At 36.3% G+C, this 19,225-nt stretch overlaps 1 protein-coding gene across 1 annotated transcript in view; it reads right to left on the reverse strand.

Moving 5' to 3' along the window:
* The window catches only part of LOC306665863 (DNA primase large subunit), a 136,881-nt gene that overhangs the window by 48,685 nt on the left and 68,971 nt on the right, over positions 1-19,225 (reverse strand). The window contains exon 5 of the mRNA XM_079147487.1: positions 4,138-4,264. Within this exon, the coding sequence (XP_079003613.1) occupies positions 4,138-4,264 (127 nt within the window). The remainder of the gene's footprint in view (positions 1-4,137; positions 4,265-19,225) is intronic.

Consider the following 19,225-nt stretch of genomic DNA (forward strand, 5'->3'; position numbering starts at 1 on the left):
GGCCTCAAGGTACAAGATTATTGATGCTGGTGATTTGGATATGCCAAAGAGAGGTGAAAAGGTGAAAGTTCTCAACTAATTAAGGAAAGAAAAATATAATGCTGAGATGACTAAGATCTGTGGTAAGAAGAAATTTTTTATCCATGAAATGGTGAAGAAGGAAAAAGAAATTCATGCTAGTTCTGCTAGCCAACTCAAGCTGCACAAGTTAGAAGCATGATATATGACAAGTGCCTAGTTAAGATGGAAAAAGCATTAAATTTGTGGGAAGAAGACATGAACAGAAAATATGATCTAGGTGCTCCAGAAAGCACTGAAACTAAACAAAGACTTTAGCAAGGGTTCCTTGAAATGTGTGACATCAAGCCATTTACTCCAAGTAAGAGATTACACAGATTCAGGAATAGGCTTGGAACAAAAAACATAATTACTGGAGAGGCTAAATCTGTGGAAAAAGCTGCTGTTATCACACCTCCTGCAGAGCTAAAGAAGTTGATTAAGGAAAAAAGATGACATCCAAAGTAAATTTTTAATTGCAAAGAAACCACTCTTCTGGAAGAAGATGTTCAATAGAAGCTCATAAAAGTGCAAAGAAGGCATTAGGGCATAAAACACAGAAGGACAGATTAACTTGTACTATGTAGCAATATAACGGATTTAAATGCTGTTTTTGATAATAGCACCAATTCTTAATTGGGGTCTGCTGATGCCTGATGATTAATTAAAAGAACGATGAAGGTTTGTCATCTCTCATTTCGTTTTGTACCTGTCCCCTTTGCCTTACTTTTGGTCAGATTCTTGCTCAACTCTGCACACAGGCAAGTTAATCACTTAAGGAGTGTTCATCCAAAGCTGGTAATCTACCAACTTCAAGGCTGAGGACACCAAGACAAGACCAAGATTTGCAGGGACAAGTGAATTTCCAGCTTTTATAAAAGTCCTGATCCAGACCCCTGGAATGGCAAAAAAATTTCAGTTATTACCCTGTACCTTCCAGGAACAGTGGAGCCTTCCAAGCAGATCACCCCATGAAGAGACTACTCACCTAAGTAGGATCAATCATCTCATGGGAACTGAATTACCCCCTTTTAGGATCACAAAGGTGATAAAGATACTGCCAAAAAAAAAAAAAACTATGGGAATTGTCCCTTCAAGTAAAAAGGACTTCTGACTTCTCCAGAGCTACCTCAAAGAGTCAGAACTGAGATAATAATCAACCAGACCCGGTTTGACCAAGACCGCTCAATTATGCATACCTCTTACCCTGTGCTCCAGTAAACCTACAGTTCATGTCAGTACCCTTAAAGACAGGGCCAAGATGCTTATTCTCACTCATCCCCCACTATGGTCATATCGACCGAAGTACCTTTCCCTCTTTTCACCATTGTTTTTTCTGTTTGGTTTTTAGTTCCTGATTTGCCAGGACCCATTGGGCCTCTGGCCTAGGACTCCAAAAACAGCACCACTACAGGGCATATGATGAAGCTAGATATATAGTGAACAGAATGAAGAGCCCATGTGCTCTCAAAAACAATAATTATCTGCCCATCTTCTGCCAACAGAATCAAAAAGTATTGAGGACACCCATCTTATTTATGGAATGATTCTACCATTGCTTTATCAAGAAATGAAAAAATACTTAGAACAGGAAGGGATGTTACTAATAATAGCATTAATAACCATGTACCTCACTATTCTGAATCTTTTTGCTATGAAAATAAAAATGGTAAGGTTGTATTTTTACCCCCAAACATAACCTCACTGCTTCCCTTAACCTGGGCATCATTTTGATTTGCCAAAGCCACATATGCCCACCTGGTATTTGATTTCATTTAATCAGCAACTGATGTAGACCCTAATCTGGACATAATACAGTGTTGGAAATGATTCACTATTGCTGATGCCATAACATTCATTAAAACTTAAGTGGATAAATTAAAACCAGAAATTGTGAATGCCTGTTGAAAGAACTTACGGAGTGAAGTTGTGATGATTTTTAAGGTTTCCCAGGGATTGAGAGACAAGGAAAATCATTTATGCAGCAAGACGAATTGGTGGAGGATTTTCTGATATGCTTGATGAAGAAGGGGAAGAACATACTAAACGCCATTAAGAAGTGTTAAATGAGTAACTGGAAGAACTTATTATCCATAGATGAAGAGGAAGATGAAGAAGAAAATGAAGCAGAACCAGCAATGTGGATGTTACTAAAATTTCCTAACGTGTTTCTAATTGCACAAACATTAAGGGACAAATTATAGAATACAATCCTCAGATAAAATGTAGCAGTAAAGTCACCTTATGATCATTAAAGGACCACAACCTCTGTAGCAACACTTGAGTTAAGAAAAAAACAAAAACAATTTTCAGTTACAAGATCCTCTAAAACATTTCAGGAAAAAAAAAAAAAAAGTTTCAATTATTGAAGATCTCCAAGCATTGACATCATCTGCTCCTGACATCTGACCACTGATATCAGAATGGCTCACTGACACAAGATCAGCCAACATGATCCTTCTTGTAACAGTAGCCTAATGCTACATCATAAGGCTTATGTCAATCACCTTGCTTCATCTCATTACGTAGACATTGTATCATCTCACATTATACGAAGAGGAAGTACAGGGCAATAAGATACTTGGAGAAAGATAACATTTACATAGCTTTATTTATGGCATATTGTTGTACTTATTATTTGTTATTAATTACTTAACTGTGTCTAGTTTATATACCAAATTTGATCATAGGTACATATGTATAGGAAAAAACAGTATACACAGGGTTCAGTACTATTTGTAGTTTCAAGCACCCACTGGGGTTCTTTGAACAAATCCACTACAGATAAGCTTTACCACTTTATTCTTGAATGAAAGAGTCTAAATTAGAAACAAAATACAATAAAAATGCTCTGAAATAAATAAGTAGGATTTAACAGGAATAAAAAAATATAAAGTTCTGCATTTTTCCTAATAAAAATCAATTACATAAGTGATGAATGGTAAGACCTGGAAATTCACACAAAGAATCCTTAGGAGTTTAGTTGGCCACGAGTTCAGTTCTGAGTTAACAGCTTGGTACAGCTGCTAGGCTAACAGAAGTTTCTGGCTTCCTCAATAGAATTATCAGGGTCAATGATTTTCAAACTTTAGGAGACATAAAAACTACACAGGGAAATGAAAATAAAATCTAATTTTTTATGTCTGAGGGTGGGAACTGAACAATCTGCATTTCCACAGTATCTTAAGGAATTCTAACATAAGTGATTAAAATCACTCACTGCACATTAAAAGCACTAGCCACTTCTTCATCTATTAAATAATCAATGTACAAGCATTTCACATTGCTTTGGACACATGGAATCTTTCTAAAAATATTGTTTGTGATTATTTAACCTTTAACAGCCTAAAAGTATGCGATCTGATAAAACTATTTCACTTAAGATTCTAAAACCAAAAAAAAAAAAAAAAAAAATAGTTTGACACATACTATAGCAATGCTTTGGTCATCTAAAAATTAATATAAACTATTAAATCATTGCTTGACCATCAGACAAATGAGAAATTTTTTCCATGTATGCTTAGACAATTGCTTTAGAAAAAAACTGAATTTAGCAGTCTTCAGAATATAGTTTGACATGAACTTTTTAACTAACAACTCAGGCAAATTGATAGGTACATTTGATACCATGAATTATAAAATTGCTTACTATTTGTTGGTTAAGCAGGTAACAGTAATGAAAATAAACACACTCCTCCTCAGTAATCTTTTGAAAATTCATGAATCTAATATTCCAAAATAGAGTATTTCAATTCAAAAAACTTTGAAACACTTTTATGAGTCTTCTAAGACACTTGCAAAAAACATGAGAAAGAAAACAGCAGAAGGGGGTAAACAGAGGACTGAAAAGTCCAGTCCAGCACAAAATGAAGTGCAGCTGAATGAATTTCTCTTGCCTGACCTAGTTCAATAATAAGACAAATCACTGTTAGAGTAATGGCGCTCTAGCCTGACACCCATGACTGACATGAGCTACAAACTGGGTCCTGTCAGTAATGTAAGGAAGCCATGACATTGTTTCTGTGTTTCCTACAAATCTGGGCTTCTGTACTTTCCAGCATATCCACTGAAAGCACTTACCATGATAGTCTCCTTGACTTGGTGGATTAGTCAGAATAATCTTCAAACAACTAAAAGGTGTATAGTCTGTCCTCTTGCCTTCCTTTCCGAAGCTATGACGGATATTGTAAGAGTAACCTCTGTCAAACTGGTTGAGAGAAAAAGAAAAGGACAAGTTCAGTCAATACTATACTAGTGATGTTTTAATGCCAGCTAGAATCATGTAGACAAAGTGATATTTTCTATAATAAATTCGGTATTCATGGGCAAAGGTATATTGATGACAGAGAGATCCACTGCATCTTTTATGATACAAATACTTCCTTTAAAAACAAAAATAAGACTCAGAGAAAACAAATTTCTCAAATAGAAGACAGCTAAAGTTACTTAGAATTATCCCTTATTATCCATGCAGATTGATTCTAGGACACCAAACCTGCCCACCTTCCATACCAAAATCTGTGAGTGCTCGAGTACCACAGATAAAATTATGCAATATTTGCATGTAATCTGCTATATCCTCCTGTATACTTCAAGTCATCTACAGATTACTTATAATACCTAATATAAATGTTTTGTGAATAGTTTGATTCTAGAGATTATATTAGATTAATTATTTACCCTCTCCTCTGTCTTTCTTCCCCTAGTTGTTTCTTAATTCCCACATTTACCCATTCTACTTCTGAAATGCCTTTTCAAATAATTAATGCCTTCCTCTGCATTTGCACTATATAAAGCAAGTAGTCAGCAAGTGCCTGATGAATGAGCGAACTACTGCAATTGCTTCCTACCTGGAATACCTGCCTCCGTGTTCATAAAATAAGCTAATGGTATGGAAGGGACTTTGAAATGAGCAAGATAAGAGGAAAAAAAGGAACTAACATTTATCGAAATGCAATTAGGTACCGCCAGGCATTTTGCTAGGTGCTTTTAAAACTGTAATCCCATTTAATCATTTAAATCGTCACAGTTCACCTGTGATGTTACACATGAGAAAATTGAAGTTCAAAGAAATGAAGCAACGTGATATAATACAGCTATTAAATAAATGGCAGAGTTGAAAATCATGTGTAGGTAAGTTTGATTCCAAAGCCCATGTTCTTTCCATAATAGTGCACTTTCTCAATAATAAGGTATTTAAAAATCATAGGTTCCAATGAAATCTTTTTAGGATGCAACTTCTTTCTTTTAGATGATACTTCATCTCAGAGCACAAAGTCAGAAGTAATCTCTTCCTCCAAACTTCAGTAATATTCTCCCTGTATCTACCTATACTGCTCTAGAGGATTCATCTTCACTACATATTTGATTTTTATGACACTTAATTGTAATTCTCTTATAACACATTACATCCTCTATTTTCTATCAATTCACCTATTTACATAGGTGATTAACTGTTCCTGACCATTAGCTCCTTGAGGTAAAAATCTGCTACTTAAATCTTTGGACCCCGCTCAGTACCATCATGCAAGAAAAAAGTGAACTAAGTGAATGTAGAAGAACTTCTTGGTACTACCACAGCATCTGAAAGGGTACTGTCCCACTATTCTGCTTCCATTAAATGTTCTCCAGGGTCTGATGATTGGTTGGTTTTCTAATACCACTATTAGGTGACACCCATACCCCATTGGACAAACAAAGGCAGTGTGCCTTTGACAAAATGTTTGACAGGAGCCAATGGGGAACATTGGTAGAATCATAAGACAAAAATCTAACTTTCCTGGGAAGGAAATGGGGGTGAAGGTAAGTATCTTATGTCAAGTTATCATTTGGGCAAAAAGTATAAGTCCTGTAACCAAGCTACTAAAATGAATTTTAGATTATGGCAAATAACAGATTTAGTCAAAAAATTATCTTCTACTCCAAAAACATACAAACTTCGAGAGAAAAATGTTGGCACATTTTCACAGGAGTACACTCTTAAGACTTGCACCCTGCTTTCACTACTCAGTGATCTCTCAAGCTATCAAAACCAGAATTATCAGTAGCTGTGAATGGTTTATAAAGCACATCAAATGTTCCTACATGACACGTTAAGCAATATTTGCCCAAGTAGCAAGTTATTTTCAAAGGGCAAAATCTTCAAGGTTCTGAATCTAAGAATCAGAGTGAAGTGGCTATAAAGAGGTTATAGTTTTTACTTCCATGATTCTTTAACTTACAAAATGGATACTCTAGAAAGCTTAGAGAATGAATTCTTCAGCAAAATTTCATATTTAAAATTACTACACATAACAATAAAAAGTATTATTATGTAGATAGGAATAAAACTCTGATCATTTTGAGCTGGCAGAGTTGTCCTTGGCTCTTTTTCTCTAAGTTCAGACTAACAGCAACATATCAGCAGGGCTGTTGGAAATTCCAGGCTTTGGAGTTTGTAAGATGTAAAGGGGGAAAAAATTCCCCAGCCTGGTCACTGATTAAGGGCATGATTTCAGTTCTCAATTTTCCTCATCTATGTCATAGCCCTCATGTTTATTTCCTTTTAGAAATTTCCCATTCACCGACTCTCAGTCTACTTTTTGGCTGTAAATCCCTCCTTGTCCATGCTGTATTTGGAACTGAGCCCAGTTCTTTCCCCAATATTCCAGTAGTTCCTGAATAAAAATCTATTTGTACTGTTTTAACTACTGTCCAGCTCTTTTTCTTTACCAGTTTTTGGTGCTTTAATTAACATCTGATCCAACCACCATCATTAGACCCTCAGATGTAACAACCAGTCCTAAACACACTTTGAGACTTTTGTCTCCAGTCTGCCTGCTTGATTGTCAAATAAATGTCCACTGAAGAATGGTGAGGGCAGATTTTGATTCTTAAGATTCTAGCAATGCTCCTAAACTTCAATGTTTCAGTAAACTCATAAACTGAAAATATCTCAAGTCAAAATACAATTGATACGCCTAACCTACTGCTATAGTATGGATGTGAAATGTCCTCCAACGGCTCAGACAGCAATTTTCAGAGGTTGGGCCAGAGGTGGGGTTTTGGGAAGTAATGGATCATCTCATCAATGGATTAATATTTCAGTGGATTCATGGTGGAAAGGACTATTGGGACTTGGTGAAAACTGTAGGAGGTGGAAGCTAGTTGAAAGGGGTAAGTCCTTAGGGACATGCACCTGGGAACTACATCTTGTACCCAGACCCTTCTTCCCTCTCTCCACTCCCTGACTGCCATGAGGTGAGCAGCTTTCCTCAGCCACTCCCTTTTGCCATGATGTTCCTGCCTTGCCACAGGCTTGTTCAAAGTAATGAAGCCAGCTTACATGGATTGATACCTCTGAAACTGAGCCAAAACAAATCTCTCCTCTTTTTAGGTTCGTTTTTCTTAGGTATTTTGTCACCGTGATGAAAAGCTACTACCTACTACCAAACATCAGTTTAGTAACACAGGATAGTCTCAGTTGTTTACTCTCATGAACACATGGCTGACAGGAAGCCATGGCTTGCTGATCCTGCCCAGCTTTTCCAAAGGAGATCATACTACAAATCCCTAGCCCAGCAGATCAAAATTCAAAACTAAAAGTATGATTCCTACTGGATGTGTATCATTTTCACATCATCTAACACTAAAATTTTTTAAGTCAAACCATGGTGAATATGGGGGCAACCTGTATACTGTCTAAAGCTGGGTTAGATGCCCAGACTTTGTTTTCCTGAGTCATAGAATGGGGAATTTCCCCCCAACTCTGTTTCAAGTGAGAATACACTCCCTAACTTCTCAGTTGGAATTCTTCTCCTGGCTCTTTACTAGGCTTCTCTATTTAATCCTGCTCCTCCCATGGGAACTTACATCAACTGAAATTCTCCTTCTCACACCCCTCCTGACAATGTGCTTCACCACGGCTACCCATAAACTGTCTGCTTTCTTTCTTACTGGCAGTTTTTTACTAAAAACTCTCTTCAGTTACAGTAGCCCCTTTGGGTCTCTAAGTTATCCCCATACTAGTCCACCTAAGAGAAGGTCCTAGAGCAAAAAGGAACAAAATTTTCAGATGCACAGTGTTCTGCCCATTTTACCTTGTATGAAGAGGCTGAAAAATGGATAATTCAATCCTCAAATTAGCGAGGTTTGCAATGACTTCAGAAAAAAATTTCCAACCAAGTAAACGTCCAAAAGCTTTCTACTCTACCCCAAATTCCTGTCCCCTCCCAACTCTCCTTTATAGCCTTCTCTCCCAGAATGTTCTCCACCATCTGCACCTCCAGCTCCTCAACTCTAGATTCCCATCTCCTGAAGATGAAGCCTAGGCTGCAGTCAATACAGGTTCCCATGCAAGGCCAATGAAGTGTTGGCATTTAAATTTTATTCATCACCAAAAATCTTCCTGAATCCAGAAAAGAAAGGGAAGGTTCTAGGAGTATACTCTGCAGGATTTCCCAATTTACATGACTCATCCTCCCATTAGTTGGGTCTGGAGATGCCTCCCTTTGGTTTGCAAAGGTCAAATGAATCATCATTTCTAAAGTCCTTCATGGATCTCAGGGTATTCCTGATTTCCACTGAAGACTAAAGGAAGAAAAAATTACTAGGAACCTTCCCTCAGGTCTCTTCCCACCAAAAACTGACTGGTTAAATGTCTAAAACTGTAAACAACAAAGGAATGAAACTACAGTTATCATCATCAATTAGGTACAACATGGAAAAACCATTTAGGCAGGAACTGACTTCTCAAATAGTTTCTGCCATGACCACACAGGCTTTGTAAATAGTCTCAGGTCAAAATTCCATGACATTACAGAAAAATGTATTAACTGGAAAATGCATACATTACCTGAGATCTAGATATTAGCCCCGCATTATGAAGACAGAATTTCAAAAAACTGGAAAATATACAATGTAAGCTCCACAATTCAGGGTTCCCTCTGATCTGAAAATACATCCATGTTAAGAAAAAAGGACACTGGACATGGAACTACCTGGTTCTCAAAACAAGGGCAAAAGTCCAAGCCCCCTGCTCACCAGAGAATTACTGACTCTCCTCTAGGAGGTAAATGTCCAATGCCCTCAACTACTACTAAATTCACAAGGGAAAATAACCCTACAAGTTGAAGGACAGCCTATTACATTTCTCATTGATAGTGCAGCAACACATTCTTCTTTGATACCACTACCTTTAATTCCTGTCTTCCTCAGGGTCCAAATTTCACCAGCTGTGAATTTTGATAATTTACCTTACTATCTGCCTCTATTTCTGTGGGACCTTTGAAAACACTGTACAACTTTCTCCTCAGCTCCATCCCAGTAAACTTGTTGGGAAGGGATCTTCTCAGAATTAGGGTATAAAAATTTCTGCAGGATTCCTTCTATAGGTCCCTGACTCCTTCCCTTCACAACTAGTTCCCTAATGGCTTTGTCTGACTTCCCCCAAGTGGGCTGGAGTTTCCTTCCTCCTTTCAACCTATCACCCATTTAATTATAGACTTAAATCAACTATTAGAATTCCCTCTTCTTTATGGTGAAAAAGATGATATTAGATGTATGGGACACAGAACTCAAATAAGATAAAAGTAGATCTTTCCATACCCTTCCCCAGTATTCCCTAATATCATTTAAGATCAGGACTTGAAAGGCTGCCCTGGTAGAGTAAGATTAGACAAAAAACATGAGTAGAATATGTTACCCCACTTCTACTCCATGTAAGAGTATTATTTTCACCACTAAAAAGTCAAATAGGGAAGGATATCATTAGCTGGTTAGTGCTTAATCCTCATACTATCCTGTCTGCTATCTCTTCCAATATGCAATATTTCATAGTAATCAACGTGTGTGTGTGTGTGTGTGTGTGTGTGTGTGTGTGTGTAAGCATTTCTTTATAAGGAATCTCAATACCAGTTTGGGTTCACCTGGGAAAAATCAGCAATTTACCCTGACTGCTATGTTCCTAAAGATTTATTGAGGCCTTTTATACTTCTTGAGCACTCTAAATGCCAATTGGACAGACTTAAAATTCCCATGAGACTCCACTTCAATCCAGTATGTAGATCATCTCTTTATGTGTTCTGACAGTTTGGCAACTTCTTGGACACTAAATACCTTGTTAAGGCATTAGCAAGAGTGAGTTAGAGACAAAATTCAGTTGCACTCATTGTGTGTTTAATATCTGGGTCATATTATTTCAGCTCAGGTAGAACGATCTTCACACACTAAGCTTCTAGTGTTCAGTATTTTCTTCTGTCTAAAACAAAATGACAACTGACAATTTTGAGATCTTGTGGGATGTGAGTACCTAATTTTTCTCCAATTGCCTCTCCCCTCATATCATGACCAGGAAGTCATTCCCCATACACATTAGTCTAGGATCCCCTTATCCAAAGATGCTTTCAAAAATTTTAAGGGCTCTCTATTCTACTGCTGGACTTTCCAATTACTGACTGCCTTCATGATGACTTTTCTTCACCTGAATTTAGTCTTCTTCGCATTGGTCCCTAAATTTAGGGGTTCCTACTCCTCCCTCCTTTCCCTACCTCTCAGCAAGACTTTTCATGCACAGAACCTCTAGCAAGTCTTTTCACACAGAGAATCTCTAGCAAGCCTTAGCTGAAGTAGCCTCCTTTCCATAGAGCTACAGACTTCCGGTATTATGCTCCTTTTCCTGTGGGCACATCTAGTATTTCCTGCATTCCACTGATCAATCAAAATGCCTACTTTACTATAACCCTTCCTCTTTCCCTCTACCATTTTAAGTTGGACCAATAGCCATGTGACAAAACTCCTCAGTCTTTTCTGTCTATCCCAAAAGGGTCATATCTGTTTTCATCACAATTTTATTATCAGGTCCTTTCTAGGAATGAGCATTTTTCATTACACTTGCCTAGTTGTCACTAATCCAACATAAAAGGATCAAATCCACTACTGGTTCCCTGACATTCCTCATAAAAATGGAAATGCCCCATTGCATAATTTCTCAGATTCACCCAACCATACATGAACTGCCTCCAACAAATCCTTTCGCCATCAATATTTTCATTCTTCAGTCACCCTTAGCCATCAGACAATTACTTTACAACTCCTAGATGCTACCAGTGATTATTTTGTCCGTGGAACCCAAGCCTATTAGCTATTGCTGTACAATTGCACCAGATCTTTGTTACCTTACTAATCTTACCAAATCCCTTCATCATACTTGAATCCCTACAATTTTCTTCTCTTTTAAAACTATCTCTGAGATAATTACCCACTTCCTCCAGTTCATCGTGTTCTATCAGGAGGTAGTGTTCAGGACATCACAGGTTCCCTTGTAGGTGATCTCAGTTTCTCAGGAGGTGATACAGAAAGAACAGCTACAGAAATGGGCCTATGTTTCCACCCACAACCTCACTACTTTTCAAGAAACGTTTCCCACCTATTGGGTACTAGTCCCAGGAATCAAGTGGCTAAAGAGTTTGACTCAAAAACAGAGTCATCTACTCACTGCTGAAGCAATTCACATCATCCCTATACATAACCACCACTGGCCTGAACACTGAGTTGCCAATCATGAGAAATCTGGCCTAGTGTTCCATGTGACCACAGTGCCCTTGGTATGATCCTGGGAGGTACTTCCACACTGGTTGGAAGCAATTGCTACGTCTTTGTCCCAGGCAATATAGCTAATGTCGTTGCCATAAACAGGTTCAAAAGGCAAACAAAAAAATTCTTCATATCACTGCTCTATGACACCATCAAGGAAAACAGTCCTGGAAAACTTCTGGTGAATCCTGAAGGTCTATGAACTTGAATATACAGATGATGCAGCCTCTAATCTTAACCTTTCTGTTAATCTTCCTTAAACATCACAAGGGTCACACAGTACAGGAGTTAGCAACGATCAACAAGACTCAACAGATGTTTCAGTTAGTCCTTCATGAATAAGAAATGGTCTTAGAATAGCTCACAAGAAAGAAGGATGCCTTTTATGTTCCTAAATAAGAAGAGGATTGACCAGACACTCTCCTTGACCAAACTTTAGTCAGGCACCTCTGAATTCTCTTCTCAACTAGGACTCAACATTTCTGTGTTCTCTACATTACCCAGTTGTCAGTTTAGAGTGATCCCTTCACCCTCAATATCTATTCATCTTTGATATCTGATCGTCCTCAGTATCTGGTCAAATTCCTCATCCACTACCCTTGCCTTCAGCCAGAATCCTATTAGGTCTGATTAACCAGAACTTCTCTACCCGATGTTTCTTTTCTCTTAGTAATTTTCCATCCACTGACCACCACCCAACTTCTTAGCTGTAAATTCCACTTGTCCATGCTGAATTTGGAATCGAGCACAGTAATACATCAAGGTCTCTATCCATATTACAATAGTCTCTAAATAAAATGTTTTTATCACTTTACTATCCAACTCTAGTTTCCTTTTAAAATAGTAAGCATTCAATACTTAAAGGTTATTATCATTATAAAGGTTGTCAGTTTTACTATTAATAAGAAAAGGCTATCTCAAATGGGTCAGATCTGGTGTATTGATTAACATTAAATTACTCATGCTTTGCCTTCAGCTTCCTCATCAGAAAACATGAATCTACTTACTCCCTATAATTCACAGGGACCTTTAAAAAAAAAATCAACTAAGCAATTTAAAGTTTGTGACATGGCTGGAAGACATTGCTGGTATTACTGTAATTCAGCAAATTACATCCTGCAATGTACTAAATATTTCTTCTGTAAGAGTTAATTCACTTCTTATTGGTGAGAATTTTTCACAGGTTTATGAAGCAGCAAGGTGTTACAGAGATAACAATTTTGGTTTTACCACCTACTAGCTGAACAATGTTGGGCAATTATAAATTACTTCAGTCTTTTTTTCATCTTTAAATTATAATAATGACTCCTGACCTGTAGTCTGTGTAAAAGCACTTTGTAAACCATAAAATGCTAAGTATGTTATGATTGTGTGCTACAGGAATTTGCATAAAATTTGCACAAACTAGTTTATGCCCCTTTGAAAGGTGAAATTTAAAAAAAAGTTTCATTTTATATTCAAATATCTCTGAAAACTCCTAGGAGTTCTCTTGAAAAAGTGTTGATCACAGATTACAAAAATTCAATCTGAGCTGGGTGTGGCGGTGCACACCTGTAATCCAGAGACTCAGGAGGCTGAGGCAGGAGGATGGAGAGTTCAAAGCCAGCCTTGGCAACTTAGTGATGCCATTACCAACTAAGCGAGACCCTGTCTTTAATAAAAAATATATAAAAAAGGGCTGAGGATGTGGCTCAGTGGTTAAGTGCCCCTGGGTTCAATCCCTGGTAACAGAAAAAAAAAAAATCCAATCTGGAAAAGTAGTACATAAATTCTTCATCTTCATGTCCTAATCCCTTCCCCTGAAGCCATGGGAAACATTTTTAGTCCTAGATTCCAGTGTGTAGATTTTCTTTCTTCAAATTTCCCTAGGGGCAGGGTCAAGCTAAAGTTTTTAAATTTTAATTGACCTTGTTATTGTCAGAAAAATGAAAAGTAAGTAGTGAAATAACCAAAAATCCACAGACTGTGTATTAAATGAATGATCCCAAGTAGTGTGACAAAGCAGTTGATTAATCAGACCCCTTTCAGTGAATGATAGCAATAGATCAAAAGAAAGGTGACCTGTGTATCTAAAAACCCTGCCATAATCAATGGAGGACGATGGGGAGCTATCTGTTCAGTAAAGCAGGTCATATGTGGGCTAGTGAGCAGGTTTGTCTTTTTCATCTTCTAGTCAAACAGACCCAGAAAATAAGATATGAGGGTCATCTGTGGCTATGTGATCTACATCTAACTCTATCCAGTCATGTATTAAAGAACATCATTTCTAAGCTCCTCAATGGCTAACTTAATACAAAAGCACTACTGTTGTTAATTTTAAAAAACAGGGTAAGGTTTAGTGATGTTTCAATAACAATAGCTGATACTTCTACAGATCTTTAGTGTTTAACAAGATGATTCTTCCCTAACCCTTCACTACTTATGAGATATGTAAGTTAGGTATTCAAATTTTATAAATGAGAAACTAAAGTTTCCAGAGGTCAAATGAATAGTTATTTCATTACTTATCAGAAAAGCTGAAATTAAAATCATAGTCTTCCACTTTTGAGAAAAAACAAATTATAAATGGAGGAAAATAATAAACACATACCAGCCTACGTGCAGTAATCATAGGCAAACACTGAAATGTACCTGTCACTCAATTGCTTCAGGGTCATCTAAAAGTCACACTCAATCACAGGTAAATAAAATGTTTGATTCCAGTGAATACCAGAGAAAAATGTCTACCTCATTAATTTGATTTCTAATTTATTAGTATTTTAGAATAAAGCATAGCAAACTGGGAAGTTAAAAGTCTGAAATGAAGAAATACAGAATAGTATTTCAGTATGCATTTACCTAACCAGTTTTCTTCAGCTTCCTCCTCATATAATATTCTAGCTGGGGACATAAGAGGAACTGGAGTACAAAATGAGAGGAAAGGCAACATGAAAAAAGAAAAAGGAAAGATGCAGAACACATGGTTGCTTATCAAACTGCCAACCTAATCGAGAGCTTTAGCAAAGTTAGTTTCCCTACTGGTTAGAATTAGTGCAGTCATTCCTAAATAGCAAAACAAGGACAAAGGGTCTAATCCTAAACTGCAGAGTGAATTAGGGAAAGAGGCTAAATCCCTCCACTGCTTACTTCATGAGCCTCTCATTTACTTCTGTAAACCCTATGAATAGCAAATAGCAGTTGCTCAGTGAACTTGGTTGAATTGTTAAGCATCTCTTTTGTACTATAAGTTCATAGAATCAATCCTACCAGAGGACTAAACACTAATCTTAAAATTTATTTCTCTGTCAACTTTCAATAACAAAAGAAATTTAGCAAACTCCTAAAACTTAACATATTATTTAAATTATTCAATCTGGAGGAAATCGTCTGGGGCAGGACGTGTGGAGCAGGTGACTTCAGACTATGTCTCAGACAGGTATGCTTGATGGTAAAGAAAGGACAGATTAATGATAGATTTTTCAACATCTTTCCTGGAATGCCTCTTATATTCATTGATATGAATGCCACTGACATTAACAGTAAGGAAAATATACTAACATTCCAAATATAATTTGTCAAAACTTGCGGACAGAAACCACAAATGACCCTTCATTCACCAAAGTGAAACATTTACTGAACAACATACATACAGATGAGAAGACTAAATTTAGTAACCCTGTGGAGATGGTCAATTTTAGTCTACCACACTGGTGGAAAAATGGTCAAGATAAAGCAAATATCACCAGAAAACTACAAGAACAGACCAACTGATGTGGAATGCACTTGTCCAAGGTGAGTTGGCTGGGCTTTAAAAAAAACTGGTCTTTTCACTCATTAGAAATAAGAAAAACAAATGGAAAACATCATCCAAATCTACAATCACGGACTGCACAAAAGTTAGTTTATCAGAGCTTCCAGTCACCAAGAGAGAGGAGCTCCCTCTGCTTCAAAGACACGGAAATTATGATTTAAAATAACAAGAATTAAATGTAAACTTATATAACTTCTACTAGATTCATTTCATCCTATTTTCTCAGATTTATTTTCTGTCCACATTTCTACCATAGTTTGCTTTCTAGTTTCCTTTATCTGGTTGCTTTATTGTACAATGAGTGTTTTCTAGAAAACTTTCTAGTATAATACATTTTCTTAAAATTTACCTTGATTATCAAAAAGATGTCTTCAGGGGCTGGGGATATAGCTCAGTTGGTAGAGTGCCTGCCTCGCAAGCACAAGGCCCTGGGTTCAATCCCTAGCACCGCAGAAAAAAAAAAAGACGACTTCAGATACTACTGATGTGATTCAGGACATGCTATCCCAAATACAGCATATTGGCATTTAAGGAAACAGCAAAAGCTGGAAGATGTTTCCCAGTCCTAAAGCAAGCCATAGATCTAGAAAGAATTCTGACTCCCTCTGAAAAAGACCTTAATCCTAGAGATGCCCAGCCTCTTCTACCTGGAGGAAAGAAATGGGCTTATCTCTGAAGACACAGAGATTGTAGGGAAGAACCTAAACCAACAGGAGTAGGTAAATTTGCCCTAGTTTATTACCATTATATTATATCTACTTTATGCAATCACATTTCCACAAGGCTGTCCACTCTTCATCAAACCTAAGCATAAAAATACAGTTTTCTCTGTTTCTTTGGATTCTCATTTCCTTAGGAAGGTATATAAAACTTAATTTGTATTTTTTCTCTTCTTTTACTGTTATAGGACCTCAGCCATGAACCTGGTGATGGATGAGAAAATATTTTTCTCCCCTATTTATAATCTGGTAAAAAATATTCCATACAAGGTTGTGAAGGGATACCAAAATGATTCTAAAATAAAACTTCCTAATCCTATAAATGTTAAATATCTAATATTTTATGTAAACATTAAAATAATTGCAATATATTGATATGTTTCAATTATGTGTTTCTAGGTTCATAAAAATATTCAGAATTGTTTTATAGTCCTAAACTATACCTTCTGTCATAAAAATACAACTGTCCAGCTTAATACTTTTCTTCTTACAATACATTTTGTATGACATTGTCATTCCAGTTTTCTTTTTTATTCCATTTTCTGGTATCTGCAACTTTCTCATTCCCACAAACTCCTACCTTTATTTTCAATCTTTGTGTCAGGACACCATGAAAATAAAATTAGCAAAGGGAAACTGGTTACCCAGAATCACCCTCTAGAGGTTACTCACACATTAAAATACATATTCCTAATAATGTCCCAAATGAATCAGACTCTAAAAATAAAGCCAAGATCTTTAGCACACTTTTACTGCCATCACAATCATAAAATTAGTTCTAAAATACCTAAAACTGAACTGCTAGAAGGATTAAATAATTTTCCCAAAGTCACATATTTCATTTATTACATTGCATGTTATTATCTAGTATTTAAGCTTAGCTACCTAACAGATGACCAAATACACATATATATACATATATATATATATATATATCCACACACAATTTTTAAAGTTAACAATAAATGCTAAAAGAATATGTCATGACCTAAATGACAAATGGCATACGATAGTTTTAACTTATAGTGACAATCCATATTGTTCCAATACAATCTCAGGGACAAAGAACAGATGAATATGGATCTGTAGGCTCCTGTTGTAGGCAAGTGTTTATTTCTTTGCTAAAGTTTAGAAGCCAATACTTCATACCTGGTAAGATTAAATTTGAAATACTGAAAAAGAAATGAACAAAACAATTCTATCAAGAATTAGAAAAAGCTATATTAAGTGACTGATGGTTATTTTTTTAAATGAATTTACAAGGCTTTTTGGAGCAGTGAATGATTCCAGGACTGAGGCAGAAAAAAATAAGAGATAAATCGGAAGCATCTTGTTGTATCAGAGACTGTTCAAAGAGAATGAGGCCATGTCAAAGGGCAAAGGAATCATCTGAGAGCTCACAATGACTAAAACTAGAATAATTTGAACAAAAGTAACATTAGCACTGAATTATAACCCATAAAATGAAATACAAGTCCATACATGTACAATGAAATGAGTAATTATGGAAGAAACAACAACTCTCTTTATATGTCTAATAGTGTAGAATGAATAAAGAAAACAAATAACTCTTAGAAAACCCTAATAATAACAGTTGCACACAAGGGATACTAAACTTAGTGGGTAAATAAATAGTATGTTTACATAGTCTAAAGATATCTTCTAAGATATTTGGAGGAGAATATTACAGTGGAGAAATCTAGAAGATACCACCTTGACTGAGTGGTCATGGTAATAAGTTGTGTTGGTATCACATGCCCCTGATGTGATCAAGAGAACAACATTCCTGTGGTATTCTTACCCAAAATGCATATCCTCAATCTGATCATGAGAAAAATATCAGAAAAATCAAAAGTGAGGGACAGTCCACAAAACACTAACCAAGATCCTTCAAAAGTACTAAGGTCATGAAAAATCAAAGAGTGAAAACTGTCCAGACTAAAAGAGATTAAGGAGAAATGGCAACTAAACACATGTGAAATCATCAATACAATCTTCAAATAAGTAATAAGTTATCAGTAAGAAAACGGGTGAAACATGAATAAAGTCTCCAGTTAATAGTATTGTGCCACTGATAATTTGTTGATTCTGATGACTGTATAATATTCATGCAAAAAAGTATTCAAGCAAGATGCCAATATTGGGGCAAGCCAGGTGAAGAGTTATGAAATTCTTTGTCTGATTTTTGCAACTTTTCTGAAATCCTAAATTTTTTTCCAAATAAAAAGTTCATACCAACAATGAGCTAGCACAAAACAGACTACTACATTTGATTCTCCTAACAACAAATTTGGTATAATTATCCCCAATTTACAGCTACGGAAGGTAAGACTTGGAAAAAATTAAGTGAATGTTCACACGCACTTGTAAGATGCAGTTATTAGGACTGAAACCTTGTTGTGGCTTGTCCAAAGTATGTGTTCTTTCTACCATGTTATGATGAACACATTCATATGCATTTATTTGCTCAAGAAACATAGGTGACCTCTTCTGAAATTACAGTAAAACTTTAAAGTGCCAGCAATGCTAAAAACAGCAGAAGCAATTTTCAGTGCCAAGTGGCAATTTTCAGTTTGTCTAAAACATATGGTACTGGGGAAACATAAACGGTTTTCCATCTTACAGAATGAAGCAAATTACTGTATATTTAAGTAAAGTCATTTTAATTCCCTGTAACATCCAGCAAGTCTTGAAGAACTATACAACTTATGAAACACTGTAACGCTTCCCAGTAAGAAGCGTAAGAAAGGTTGATTTGTAACATAGGTCATTTAGCTTCAGCAGGCGTGGGTGTTTTATTATATATTTCAAAGATATCTAGTACAGAAAACTTAATTTTCAAAATTTAATGGATTTTTCTCTGTACAGCTCACAACATTACACCACTTACCTATATAAACATATAAATATGATTCGATACAAAAGAGCAGCTTATCAAATCCCAGAGAAATATCTGAAAAAATAAAATGTTCATGACAGAAGAGAAATACTTCTCTCATTCCCTTTTGCTGATATGCTAGTGGCACCACAGTAATGATAGATTATGTAAATTATGATAAAGAATCAGAATTAAAGTCCCCTAAGTGTT

The sequence above is a fragment of the Sciurus vulgaris genome (assembly GCF_902686455.1).
Source record: "Sciurus vulgaris genome assembly, chromosome: 7".
In the NCBI taxonomy this organism is placed as follows: domain Eukaryota; kingdom Metazoa; phylum Chordata; class Mammalia; order Rodentia; family Sciuridae; genus Sciurus; species Sciurus vulgaris.